This window comes from Hyperolius riggenbachi, chromosome 10, assembly GCF_040937935.1.
Source record: "Hyperolius riggenbachi isolate aHypRig1 chromosome 10, aHypRig1.pri, whole genome shotgun sequence".
Taxonomy (NCBI): Eukaryota; Metazoa; Chordata; class Amphibia; order Anura; family Hyperoliidae; genus Hyperolius; species Hyperolius riggenbachi.
Window position 1 is genome coordinate 240,037,530 of NC_090655.1, and position 14,696 is coordinate 240,052,225.

The 14,696-nt window shown below is 42.3% G+C and overlaps 1 protein-coding gene across 2 annotated transcripts in view; it reads left to right on the forward strand.

Annotated features, from left to right (window-relative positions):
• The window catches only part of LOC137535020 (gastrula zinc finger protein XlCGF57.1-like), a 37,130-nt gene extending 23,201 nt beyond the window's left edge, over window positions 1-13,929 (forward strand). The window contains exons 2-6 of one of the 2 annotated variants that reach the window (XM_068256782.1): window positions 753-869; window positions 997-1,167; window positions 1,369-1,596; window positions 8,443-8,572; window positions 11,247-13,929. In XM_068256782.1, the coding sequence (XP_068112883.1) occupies window positions 753-869; window positions 997-1,167; window positions 1,369-1,596; window positions 8,443-8,572; window positions 11,247-12,532 (1,932 nt within the window). In that variant the 3' untranslated portion in view covers window positions 12,533-13,929. The remainder of the gene's footprint in view (window positions 1-752; window positions 870-996; window positions 1,168-1,368; window positions 1,597-8,442; window positions 8,573-11,246) is intronic. The other variant, XM_068256781.1, reaches the window with a different exon arrangement.
• Window positions 13,930-14,696: the final 767 nt, after the last annotated feature.

Consider the following 14,696-nt stretch of genomic DNA (forward strand, 5'->3'; position numbering starts at 1 on the left):
ATAATACTGTACATACTACAATGAAAAAATATTCTTATTAATTAAACTTAAAATAGCCTCATAGAGCAGTAAATATGTACAGTATTTCCATGGTATAATTCTCCATACAAAACTGGCAATTGTTTCACAGCCAAATCACAAATCCCAATGGGAGTTTTATGGAACGGCATCCACTTATTCAGAGGTAAGTCATAACTTCAGCTGTGCTGTACATTGGTTGAGACAAAATGGTTGATGCACTAAGCTGCACTGCTATAGCAGTGTGCATTAAAAACAGCAGCGCGGGTTAAGAAATCAATGTGTGCACACTACGTATGGTAGTGCTTGTAGCGTGTGCTCCTATGTTACCCAAGTACCAGGCGCTCCTTTAATGTGAAGGATCGGGATACTTCACGGGTGACTAGTGAAGTATTGCGGTCGCAATCCTTCACATCTTGCTGCAGATCTAAGGAGTGCCCAGTACTGGAAAGCAGTGTAGGTAACATAGGAGCGCAAGCTACAAGCACTACGATGTGCACACATTGATTTCTTAACCTGCACTGCTGATTTTAACTATAGCAGTGCAGCTTAGTGCATCAACCTCAAAGTCACTGAAGTACAGAAAGTAGGTATAAAAATTTCATCAGTGGTTCCTATATATGTGTCACCAGAATAGTGACCTGGGACTCCTCCTCTGTATCTCCAAGTCAGGGCAGAAACGTTTGTGGCTTCCTGATCTATGATTTGTCCACCTATTCCTTATCCCTCTACAGGGAAAGGATTTTCCAATAAATCACATGACCACATCACTGAGGATGGAGGACTGGAGTCACATGGCTGAGAGGATATTAGACCTCACCCTGGAGATCATCTGCCTGGTGACTGGAGAGGTGAGGAGGATTCTGGGAAGGTTATATGACATCACTCGTATTTCTATTAATAAGAAACAGATCACTGGAGAGGTGAGGTGGATTCTGGGAATGTACATGGTGACTCTTATTGTGTATGTTTGTACAGAATTATAAAATAATGAAGGAGACATCTGGTGAGCTACTGACACCCAGCAGCCATCTCCATGGACCATCTCCCATCACAGAGCGACCACCTCACTTCCTGATATCTGAGAGAAACAATGAGAAAAAGATTGTAGAAGTTATCAACAAGATGATGGAGCTGCTGACAGGAAAGGTGAGCAGTGGTGGGAATTATGGGTCAGCTTGTGTATATATATATATATATATATATATATATATATATATATATATATATATATATATATATATATATATATATATATATATATATATATATATATATATATATATATATATATATTCTTGTTACTTACTGTCCCTCAAAGGGCCTCACAATTATTTATTATATTTTCAGAATGTAAAGCAGAACAATGTAAGCATTGCTGGTAAAGAAGAGGTGAAAGAGGAGGAGGGAGCAGACAGTGTGATGGAGGAGGCAGAGCTCTCAGGAGAACACAACGATCTCTGTAGTAACTTTAAGACTGAATTATCCATCCATACAAACCCACCAGAGAGCAGTACCGGTCCTCTTTATCCCCAAGATTGTCCACAGGAAGATCACAGCTATATGCTGCAATATCAGGTAGGTGGAATGGAGGGTTTACAATTTAACAATTTAAAGTAAACCTAAACTGAATATAAACAATTGTATCTATCCTCCTACTCCTAATCGACACAGTTTTATTTGTGTTTAAAAGCCACAAAGTGTGCTTTAATGTTTTTACTGTCTCAGCAGATTGACATTGTTTTTCAGTTTTGTAGAGCCTTAATTGGTGAACTATTTACTTTTCTATTCCCTTCTCTCAAAAGTTGTTCTCTGCCAGGCAAGAGTTGGCTTTATGTATATGTATTTTTGTACACATCGGAAAAAGGCAGTGCTTCTTAGAACAAACTAGATCTGAATGACTAGCTGCATCAGTGTGTAGACTAGAGCCTACTTATAGACAACATGCACACCTTGCATTCAAGCCAGAGGCATCAAATTACTGTTGTTGGAGGATGTTAACATTTATATGTTTGCAGCTTGTGCATATGCAGTGCTTCTGTTTTGGATTCAAGGTGTGTTCATTATATCTGGGGGGCTCAGCACCTCTCTGTAGATACTCATTCAGAGGCAGCCTGGTGATGCGCTGATTTACCCTTTTTGTATTTTTAAATTCTTTCACGTCTATTCGGACCAGGTTATGCATATGCATGTTTTTTAATTTATTCATGGGGGCGTGGCCTGCAGCGCATGCAGTAGGACGCAGTAAGTCAGAGCTCCGTTCTGCTTTCCCTCTTTAATCGGCTCTAATCTGCCTTACAAAGCTCCAAATGTCCCTAGACAGCGGGGAGTTGCCGATGGACTTAGAGGCAACAAGAAAAAGGAAAATGGGTTCCGGAAAGCCGCAGAAACTTACGGACTATTTCAAAGAGCGGCAGCCCCGCTCGGGAATCATCAGCCAAGATGGCGCCGCGGCTCTCCTTCCCGCCCGCAGCTACACCTCACCAGATACAGCCCTGGATGCTCAGCCACAAAGCTCCGATAGACCAGCGCTCTCAGCAGATGAAGCAGCTCACCCGGAGGATGCTTCCCCTCCTTCCAGCTCTCCTGCCTCCAAAAGCCCGGTCAAGTCTCGGCCCAGACTGGCAGAGTGCTCGCAGCACACATCATCCACAGGATCCGAGGTTAGTAGCCATAATGCTCTTCCAGACTCCCTCTCACTAGAAAATATGCCAGCATCAGATCAAGCCCTCACTCACGACAGCATGAAAAGCATGCTTCTGATGCTAAAAGATTCCATAGCCAGAGACTTTGCATCCCTGTCCACGGCTGTGCAGCTATCAATTTCAGACATGAGAGACAGAATATCTGTAGTGGAGGACAGCATCAAAATCATCACAAGAGAGCACGACAAGGTGGTTGATACACTAGATGAGAACACAGAGGATGTCAGTCAGATTAAACTCAAGCTCATTGATATGGAGGACCGTAACAGGAGACAGAATCTTAAAATAAGAGGGGTTGAGGAACAGTTGTCAGGGGACCAGATCAAGCCATACCTATTCAAGTTGTTCAAATCCCTGCTACCAAGCACTGCAGAACGCGATATTATGATTGAAAGAGCTCACAGGGTGCCAAAGCCCAAACACCTGCCTGCTTCCTCCCCCAGAGACATCATTGTCCGGTTAGCCTTCTACCATATAAAAGAAGCAATCCTATTTGCCATGCAGAAACCTAACGCACTAAATGAACATTATAAACACATCCAAATCTATCCGGACTTCTCTCAAGCCACCCTGAAATTCAGACGCTCAATGCAGCAAATTACCCAAACCCTAAGAAACCACCAGGTGAATTATAAATGGGGATTCCCCCTCAAACTAATTATCTCCAGAGGCAACACCACACACGTTATTACCTCAGTCGAAGACGGTGTTAAGTTGATTAAAAGCTGGAAAATCAAGCTGGACAACCCAGCCCCAAATAGGGGCTACACCACCTCACCTGCTCAGCTCAAGGAAGGCAGACACAATAAATGAAAAGCAGACGGACGCTCTACTAGAAAGACCGGTCTAGTAACTTCTCCTTAAGGCCGCTGCTGCCTGATATTGTAGTCTAGTTACTGCAATACACTTACCCCACCCAGAGTGTCACCCACCCACATCTTGGTGACAGCTCTCGGAGGCAATTCAAATATGCCACAGTTTTGGTTTTTATTTCGTTCTCTGTTATGTTCTAGTTCTTCGGGCTACTTACCTTCTCTCTGCTTTCTCTCTCACAAAGCCTACCAATATCCTACAATACGACACTTAACTAACTGCCTGACACATAAACCCTGTAAACCAACGTTAAAACTATCCTGGATATTGGGAAAATGGCACTAAACGTTACCTCGTTAAACGTTAACGGGCTGAACACCCCTGTTAAAAGATTCTCCCTAAACAAAGAACTACAAAGACTGAGCACGGACATAATTATGCTTCTGATTGCCTTTAAACAAAATCTGGCAGTACAGATCGACAACGTAGTTAAAGATAATCAAGGGAGATACATGTTTATAATTTGTGAGATCAACAACCATAAATTAACTCTTGCAAACATATACGCCCCAAACACTAACCAATTAAACTTCCTGAAGACCGTTCTCAGAAAGTTAAGACTTATACAACAAGGAGATCTCATACTAGGAGGTGATCTCAACATATGCGCGGACAACAAGATGGACGCCACCAACCCTCTTCGGATAAGAACCCCTTCACTGAAGAAAACCCTCCATACAGAACAACTTTATGATGTGTGGAGAGTCCTGAACGCCAATGACAGAGACTTTACATTCTACTCAAATGTTCACAAGTCGTGGTCGAGAATAGACTATCTCATAGTAGGGAAGAACCTACTACAAAAAGTTAAAAGCGCAAAGATACACAACATCACATGGTCTGACCATGCCCCAGTCACTATGAATATTATTCTTGGGGGCCCGGGCCCTGATAGACCTTCATGGAGGCTGAACTCCAACCTACTGTTTCCTGAACAAAACAAACAATTGATCAATGACACCTTACGAGAATTTTTTTTATTTAACGACAATGGGGAGGTTGGAGCTGCTACTCTGTGGGCTTCCCATAAAGCAAATATAAGAGGTGTACTAATTAAATTAGGCGCCCAAAAAAAACGCCAACATACAGAAAATTTAAACAACATCCTAAAAGAAATTGATTCTCTGGAAAGAGTGGCCAAAGCCTCTAATAATCCACAGACCTTACACGCCCTCTACAGACGAAGGCAGGATCTGAAAATACTCCTACAAGGAGAACACGAATTTCTCATTAAAAGATCAAAACTACATTTCTACTCACAAGGAAATAAGGCTAGTAAAAAATTAGCTAACATAATCAAACAGAGACAAGCAAAATCTAACATTAGAATGATCATCCATCCCTTTACAAAACAACCCACCTACAATCCTAAAGAGATAGTTGACGCTTTTAGCGAATACTACAGTTCCCTGTACAATCTTAAAAATTATCCAGACACTACCCAACCCTCAAGCAAAACAATATTAAAATTCTTTGAAACTATTTCGCTCCCCCGCATCTCCCCCGACGACCTTGCACTCCTAAATAGCCCATTTTCACTAGAAGAAGTACTCTTTGGTATAAACTCTTTGAAACAAAACAAAGCCCCTGGGCCTGATGGCTATAGCAATGAATATTATAAAACATTCAAAAACATTCTTGCCCCCAAATTAACAGACCTTTTCAATTCCTTCCTTCAAACTGGCCACATACCGCAAGAATATTTGGCAGCAAAAATTATCATTTTACCTAAACCCGGGAAGGACGCAAGTAGCACCTCCAACTACAGACCTATCTCCCTTTTAAATGGTGATACCAAGCTGTACGCGAAACTTATTGCCTCTAGATTATTAAACATCATGCCAAAAATAATAGGAAATGAACAAGTTGGATTCACCAAAGGTAGACAAGCCAGTGACGGAACAAGGAGGTTTTTAAACATCCTCAGATTTGCTGAGTTAAATCGGGTGCCTTCTCTGTATCTCTCCCTGGATGCAGAGAAGGCATTTGATAGGGTACACTGGGGATTCCTAAAAGAATCTCTTAATAGATTCGGCCTAACAGGAAATATTGCAACAGGAATCATGGCTTTATATTCCCATCCAACAGCATTTGTAGCTTCCTCAGGTTTTAGCTCTAAACCCTTTAATATTTCAAACGGAACTCGCCAAGGGTGTCCCCTCTCCCCCCTCATCTTCACCCTCATAATGGAATCCCTAGCAGTCAAAATCAAATCTAATACAGCAATAAAAGGGGTCCCATGCCCCGACTCATCCCATAAAATTGGCTTATTTGCTGACGATACAATTCTAGCTATATCAGACCCCGTCAAATCAATGCCCCACCTAATTAAAGATCTAGAAGCCTTCTCCAAAGTCTCATACTATAAAATCAACCAGTCCAAATCATATATCCTCGGATCCAACATCTCCCCCGCCAACAAACAGTTAATAAAAGACTCTTATCCCTTCCCCTGGACAAAAGACTCCATACAATATTTGGGAATAAAACTATCCAACAAAGCGACTAATCTATTCAAAATGAACTACCTCCCCTTACTGACAAATATTAAAAAGGAACTTCAGGACATGTCCTTACACCATCTGTCCTGGGCAGGTAGGCTGGCTGCCTTCAAAATGTTCACACTGCCGAAAATAACCTACCTGTTCAGGACAGTAAACATCCCCCTAAGCAACAATTTTTTATCTAATTTACAATCACTGGTCTCCTCCTTTCTATGGAAGCACAAGAAACATAGAGTAGCACTGAACACTCTATTCATCCCAAAAAAAGGGGTGGTCTGGGAGTACCGTGTCTCAAAACTCTCTACTATGCTTGCAATCTAGATATTTCCAAACACTGGTGGTCAGCCACAAATCTACCTCTCTGGGTAGCTCTGGAGACCAAACTCTTGAAAAACGACCCAAAACACTTCTTACTAGCTTGGAGTTTATCCAACAAATTAACAATTCCCCCCTATCCCACCATCCAAACCACTATTAAAGCTTGGAAATATGCTATATCACTCCTTTTTCCAATCACCTCATGCTTTAAACCTCCACTCCCACTCCATAGCATTACTAATATAATAGGCAATATTAACATACACAAGTGGGTTACAGCGGGGGTCCTCAGTGTCCAACAGCTGTCCACAACATCAGGAGTACTTAGCTTCCAACAAATCAAAGAAACATTCAACCTCCCCAACACTGAGTTCCACACCTATCTTCAACTAAGGCATTTTATAACCAGCTACGAACATAAATTCCCACTCTGGCCCAAAGCACTATACACCCTGTTCGACAGGGGGCTCATTACCAAAAAAGGTATTTCTTCATGTTACAATCAGCTCACTTCACAACTCCAAGACAACCTCCTTGAATATACAGAATATTGGTCCTCAGAAATGAATACCAACCTGACAAGCGAAAAATGGGAAAAAGCCAGCAGGTATATTTCAAAATATTCAAAATGCACCACCCACTGGGAAACATTACAAAAAATCCTCTTGGACTGGTATTACACCCCCACAAAACTATCAAAATACTATAAAGGGGCCCCTGACCTGTGCTGGAGACAATGTGGTGAACCAGGTACACTATACCACATTCTATGGCATTGCCCTAAAATTAAGCCAGTATGGTCATCACTTTTCCAAGAAATTTCTAACACCATAGGTTATAATATACAACCCCAATCCCAATTAGCCCTACTTAATATTGACTTGGATCAAATCCATCCGACGCACAGATTACAGGTAACCCACCTGCTTTGTGCCACGCGACACCTAATAGTATCTAACTGGAAGGTGCGCTCAGCCCCCACAATTGACCATATCCTAAACCTAGCCAATCTCAACCTAAACATGGAATACAGGCTTAGAGGCATTCATGATCAGTAAACGTCAGTCGCCCCCGAGAGTCGTGTAAGCAGCCCATATTACCTGTTATATGTTTTATGTTAGTTGTTATCTTTTATCAATTAAAGCTGCACTATAAACGCCCATAGGCTAAAATTTGGGACCAATTCAGGGATCACAACATGCTATGGTTACGCCTTTCTCTTTCTCAGCAACACCCTTAAGAGGAGCACGGCTGACACACTCCAGGCCATATCTCTGTTTTGTCTGTTATAACTCGGTGTAATTGTAACCATATGTCCAAGGTAATCTGTTCTTCCCAAGCCATGTTGTAACCCCACATTATCGCTTTAAAAAAAAAAATTTAATTCATGGATAGGGCCCCTCTTGCAGAGGATGACTTCATAGTGGTGGGAGGGTCAAGTACTTAGAAATTTGAATACAAACTATTTTAAAAACTAATATTCTCCAACAATGGTTACTTGGTGCATGTGGTGTAAATGCAAGATGTGCACATTTTCTATAAATAGGCTCTACACACTTAAGCAGCTAGTCATTCAGATGTAGTTTGTCCTAAGAAGTGCTGCCTTTTTATGCTGTGTACAAAAACGTATGTATATTTTACGTCCAGCCGCTTCTATTTATATGTTTGCAACTAGTCAGGGCTGGATTCACCATTAGGTACTGTAGGTGCGTGCCTACAGGTGACCTATTTGTGAGAGGCGGGTGGCTCACTGCCCACCCAAAATCCCTCCTTCTCCCTCCCTCCCTCCCTACGCATATTTCTGTAGGTACCCATTCAGAGGCGTCTTGGTGACGCGCTGATTAACGCTTTTTGCTAGTTATATGTATGCTTGGTACTGTACATAAACATGTCATCATGTCGCAGTTCATGTCAGTTCAGGTACCCTTTTAGTGTTTTTAATCTGTGGAATGATATTCTTCTATAAAGTCTGAGTTCATTAATTCCAATGTGTGAAATGTACTTTTATGATTTTGTGGGTTTAGGCTGAAGAACTGACTGATATGAAACATGAGGTTAAAGAAGAAGAAGAGGAGACAGAAGTGACGGGTGGCCGGCAGTGTATGGAGGAGGGGGACATGATGGTGACCAGTGAATTAGGAATGCCAGTTTCAGGTGAGAAAAACACCTTACCTGACCTATTCTATGCTGACACTGAGATCCTCTCCATCCCCTCTTTAGCTGCTCACCATTAGTATGAATTATCCTTTAGTCTGGTTTGGTAGATGATGAGCATCATTTGCAGCAGAGGTAATCTGGCCAAATAATGATATAGTTATTTAGCTGGAATATTGTCTCCTGTGAATGACTGTAGATGGAGTTGTGTTTTTCCTTTGTACCATACAAGTGGGATCACAAATACGTATGCTGTGCAAAGCTTGTTGGGATCAGGCGAATCAGTATGCCAGGGGGACACATCATCTGTTATCCCCTCCCTCTCTTCCTTCATTCATCGTGTCCCCCACATAACAAGCGCATCATGTCCCCCATGTAATATGTGCAGCCATCATTCACTATATTTTTCCCTTCCCCATAAAACATCAGTTCACTCTTCTTGGGCTCCACTCACATTATACATCTGCTATGCCTACTATACAGCATACATTTACCTCTGATTCCAACTTACACTATACATTCCAAACTTCCCTGCCCTTCACTTACAGTCTTATCTCTCTCCTCAATCCCCCCTACACATACATCCAGTACTACGCTCCACCCTCCTGTTACATTGATGTTGTCTTCTTAACCAACAAATGAGTAGGAGATACTGTACACCATATGAAAGGACCATCTCCATTCCTCAGTATAACATCATAGTACCAACAAATGAGGAGATACTGTACACCATATGAAAGGCCCATCTCCATTCCTCAGTATAACATCATAGTACCAACAGATGAGGGGGAGATGCTGTACACTATATGGAAGGTCCATTTCCATTCCTCAACATAACATCATAGAACCAACAAATGAGGAGGAGATACTGTACACCATATGAAAGGCCCATCTCCATTCCTCATTATAACATCATAGTACCAACAAATCATGAGGAGATACTGTACACCATATGAAAGGTCCAACTCCATTCCTCAGTATAACATCATAGTATCAACAAATGAGGAGGAGATACTGTACACCATATGAAAGGCCCATCTCCATTCCTCAGTATAACATCATAGTATCAACAAATGAGGAGATACTGTACACCATATGAAAGGTCCATCTCTGTTCCTCAGTATAATATCATAGTACCAACAAATGAGGAGGAGATACTGTACATCATATGAGAGGCCCATCTCCATTCCTCAGTATAACATCATAGCACCAACAAATGAGGAGATACTGTACACCATATGAAAGGTCCATCTCTGTTCCTCAGTATAATATCATAGTACCAACAAATGAGGAGGAGATACTGTACATCATATAAGAGGCCCATCTCCATTCCTCAGTATAACACCATAGTACCTACAAATGAGGAGGAGATACTGTACATCATATGAGAGGCCCATCTCCATTCCTCAGTATAACATCATAGCACCAACAAATGAGGAGATACTGTACACCATATGAAAGGTCCATCTCTGTTCCTCAGTATAATATCATAGTGCCAACAAATGATGAGGTGATACTGTACACCATATAAGAGGCCCATCTCCATTCCTCAGTATAACATCATAGTATCAACAAATGAGGAGGAGATACTGTACACCATATGAAAGGTCCATCTCCATTCCTCAGTATAACATCATAGTACCAACACATGAGGAGGAGATACTGTACACCATATGAAAGGTTGATCTCCATTCCTCAATATAATATCATAGTACCAACACATGATGAGGAGATACTGCCAACATTAAAACTGATCTATAGTAATCGTGGGGCTCACAAAAAGTTTGATAGAGTATGTTCCAAATGGCTTTATCTGCAGGGTATAGACCTTGACTTGTAGAATGATGCGCCCCACTATTAGGTAGGTCCCTACCAATATTCATTGTCAGGTGACCCCCCCCAATATTAGCATAGCAGGTGGTTTCTGGGTGTGGCAACGGCCATGTTGCGCCTGAGTTTGTCACCATTATAACACTAGTGCTATAGTCCACAGCCTGGGCCACCCATTTAGGTGCTGGACCCAAATTACTTTTAAGTTGCTACAACTCGAAGGGGGAATAGTATTTAACGCCATCAGGAATTGAAGAGCCATTCGTCTCACCCTGAACCCAAGTCATTGACGGCGGGATAATATGTACGTGTTATTAGGTAGGTACCCCCTATATGCATAGTTAGGTATGCAAATTTGCTGCAGCATTATCTCTCCGTGCTAATCTGTCCTCAGCAGCTCCTATCTATGACTCCTCCAGCAGTGACACTGGAGGCGTCACAGAGAGGAGGCGCTGCAACTGCTAAGTACAGATCAGCAGTGGTATGTTATGTTGCAACATTCTCTGCGCACCTAACTCTGAAATGGCTGGGTTGGAAGCCTGCAGAGAGAAGGTTTCCGCCCAATCAGCAAACCAGGCAGCAATATAAAACCAGACGTATATGGCCTTCGGGCCGCAGTTTGCCCATCACTAGCCTTGTGGTAAGTATTATTGGGACTTTACATACACATGTATCTCATCATGTGACGTTGCTTCATATGTTTTCATTTCATGTCTTCATTTTCTTCTGCAGCCAAATCTATGCTGGAGCTTCTGTGACACTTCTGCCTACTAGAGCAGCATACAGGATTCCCAACTACATAACAGGAACTATAAACATTGTTTTGTGTTTGTTCCCGCAACAGGCAGAAATGATGTGAGGAACCCCTCGGAGGTCCATCCTATTCCACCTCCAGATGGCGCTACAGAAGATGATGGTGTCACACAATGTTCTCCAATCACTGGAAATACACATCATAGAGATCACAGTGCAGATGGGTCACCCTCTGATCCTGAGGAATCTGCTGACCAACCACATTCTATAAAAGCTCCATCTAATGCTGAGGACTCTGCCAGTAACACAAATGCTGATAGATGTGGATTATCATGTTCTGAATGCGGTGAACGTTTTAGTAGGAAATCGATCCTTACTCTGCATCTTAAAACTCACACAGAGTGGCATCCTTATTCATGTTCAGAGTATGGGAAAGGTTTCAGTGAGAATAAAGACCTTCCTCAGCATTTGAAAACCCACACACGTAAGCATCCTTTTTCATGCTTACATTGTGACAAACCTGTTGTTACTAAAGGAAACCTTATTCAACACCAGAAAATAAATGAAAGTGAGCCTCATTTTTCATGTCCAGAGTGTGGAAAAGGATTTTTAGCAAAGCGTGTTTTTGTTAGACACTTAAGAGGTCACATAGGTGAGAGGCCTTATTCATGTTCAGAGTGTGGGAAAGACTTTTCTCAGAAAAGTCACCTTATTAGGCATCAGGTATCTCACACAGGGGTGCACCCTTTTTCATGTTCAGAATGTGGTAAGGGTTTTTCAGCAAAGGCTGACCTTGTTAGACACTTCAGATGTCACACAGGTGAGAAGCCTTATTCATGTTCAGAGTGTGGGAAAAGTTTTATTGACATTGGAGCTCTTCAAAGACATGTAAAAACTCACATAGGTGAGAAGCCTTATTCATGTTTACACTGTGGCAAACATTTTAGTACGAAAAGAAGCCTTGGTAAGCACCAGAAAATTCATGAAAGTGAGCCTCGTTTTTCATGTTCAGAGTGTGGGAAATGCTTTCAGTTTAAAACAGATCTTTGTTCCCACCAGAAAAAACACACTAGCGATCGGCCTTTTTCATGTTCAGAGTGTGGGAAGAGATTTTTGAGAAATAGTCACCTTGTTAGACATTTTAGGAGTCACACAGGTGAGAGGCCTTATTCGTGTTTAGAATGTGGCAAATGTTTTACTGATAGTGGAACTCTTAGTAAGCACATGAGACGGCACACCGGAAAGCATCCTTTTTCATGTTCAGAGTGTGGGAAAAGCTTCTTGCAGAGAACAAACCTTCAGAAACACATGAAAACTCACACAGACAAGAACTCATCTACGATAAAATTAGAAACAGCTGATGTTGCCGGCTGCTGATGGGTGAAGGGGAACAATGATTCGGGATGGTGAATCATCTGGGTCTGTTATTATTTTGGCTCTGGGGACTTTCTAAAAATTAAGATGAATTATTGTGTAACTAGTCCCCCTTCCCCCCGGTTGGAAGTGGCCTCCCATGCGGCCCACCCACTTTCCTGCACAGAACGGATTTGGCACACATGGACACAGGTGGACGCAGACTCCTGGCGTCTTATTAGGTAGGATGCAAGCTGCCTTTCCTGCACAGGAAGTGAGGTCTGTGATGGCAGAATTTATTGTACATCTATTTGTAGAGTGATATTTTACACACTAACTTTAGGTAGTCAGAAGCCACCATTATTAATTAGCCCTCCAGTAATGGCAGCCAGAGATACCCTCCAGTATTAGACAGCCCCAGCCAAAAGTAACCCTCCTCAGTATAGGTAGCCAGAGAGCCCCCTAGTAGTAGATTAGTGGTAGCATAAAACAAGTGACTCACCTCTCCATACCCCACCAATGATCTATCATCTCCAGGCATCTCTGTCTTTATGATTAATAGTGGCTGGATAGTGTAATGCTTAAAGGCTCTGCCTCTGACACTGGAGACCTGGGTTCGAATCACGGCTCTGCCTGTTCAGTAAGCCAGCACCTATTCAGCAGGAGACCTTAGGCAAGTCTCCCTAACACTGCTACTGCCTATAGAGCGCGTCCTAGTGGCTGCAGCTCTGGCGCTTTGAGTCCGCCAGGAGAAAAGCGCTATATAAGTGTTTGTCTTTTAGAGCACCTTCTCTTGTCACATAATGTGATAAGAGAGGGCACTGTAGTTATGGAGACGAGCATGCCTATAGATTGTATATCAACATTATGTCGCTACTCTGCACTTTGGGGGGGGGGGGGGGTGCAATGTGGCTCGCCATGGACCCCCATATTACTGGCCATGCACACTGGGCTTCATAGCAGGTGCTATGACTGCTATGGTTATTGCTTACGCCAGTGGCTTTTGGATGCTGCATCGGTGACTTCTCAATGCCTCCATTCCTGGTTTTGCTCCTGCAGACATTTACCTGTTGCTGAAAAAACTCTCTGGTGTCCTCGCCTACCTTGTCATGTGACAACCATTGGTTTGCTATTCTTAGTGTCTGGTGTTCCCGTCCCCCACAGTGACCAGCCAATCAGAGTCAGTAGACTTGGTTCTTGTAGTGTTAGAGGTCTGTATGCTACAACAGTAAAGTGAGAAGACTTCTGCTTACACAACTCACCAGTTCCACCAGCAGGAGGCGCTCTATTAAATCAAACATTTATTTTTTATACTTAAAAACTTGTTCCTGATTAATGTTTATTTTTCTTTATACTGCTAAAGACCACAAATAAATTATATGAATATATAGAATAACACTAGATGTTATTTTTAAGATGGCATGTGATGTATGTTGTAAGTTTTTACTTTTGTTGTAGAAAAAGTAATAAAAAGTATCTGTATACTAGCTGTCCCAAGGCCCACCTGTACCATGCAAATTGCTCGCCAACAGACGCCTCCTTCCTAACAGGGACAATATATATTAAGGAGGTCACATTTATTCCATACTATGCTCCAAATGCACCTCAGTCAGGATTCTTCTCCCACCTGCTCCAGGTAATTGCTCACTGTAGTGTAGATTGTGTGATCCTGGCAAGAGACTCTAATGTTACGCTTCATTGCAGAATAGTTAGGCAGAGAGGCCAAAACCCATCGCAAACCATGGATGAGCAATGGGACAGGGTCCTGGACCTCCTAGTGAACTTTGGTTTCATAGACCTCTGGAGAGATCTGAATGACACCTGAAGTTAGAGGGATATGGAGACTGTCATATTTATATCCTTTTGACCAATACCAGTTGCCTGGCTGTCCTGCTGATCTTTCTAGTCTAAATCACACACATGAAACAAGCATGCAGCTGGACTTTTTGTTAGAAACATCTGATCTGCATGCTTGTTCAGCGTCTCTGGCTAAAAATATTATAGGCAGAGGGTCAGCAGGACAGCCAGGGAATGTCCATTGTTTAAAAAGGAAATAAAATGGCAACCTCTATATACATTCTCACTTCAGGTGTCCACTATTCCTATGCTTATTCAGCCATATACAGTAGATCATATTTCTTTTAGACAAGACCACCCTGGTTTCCGCCTGTTGTGCCTTAGCTCTACC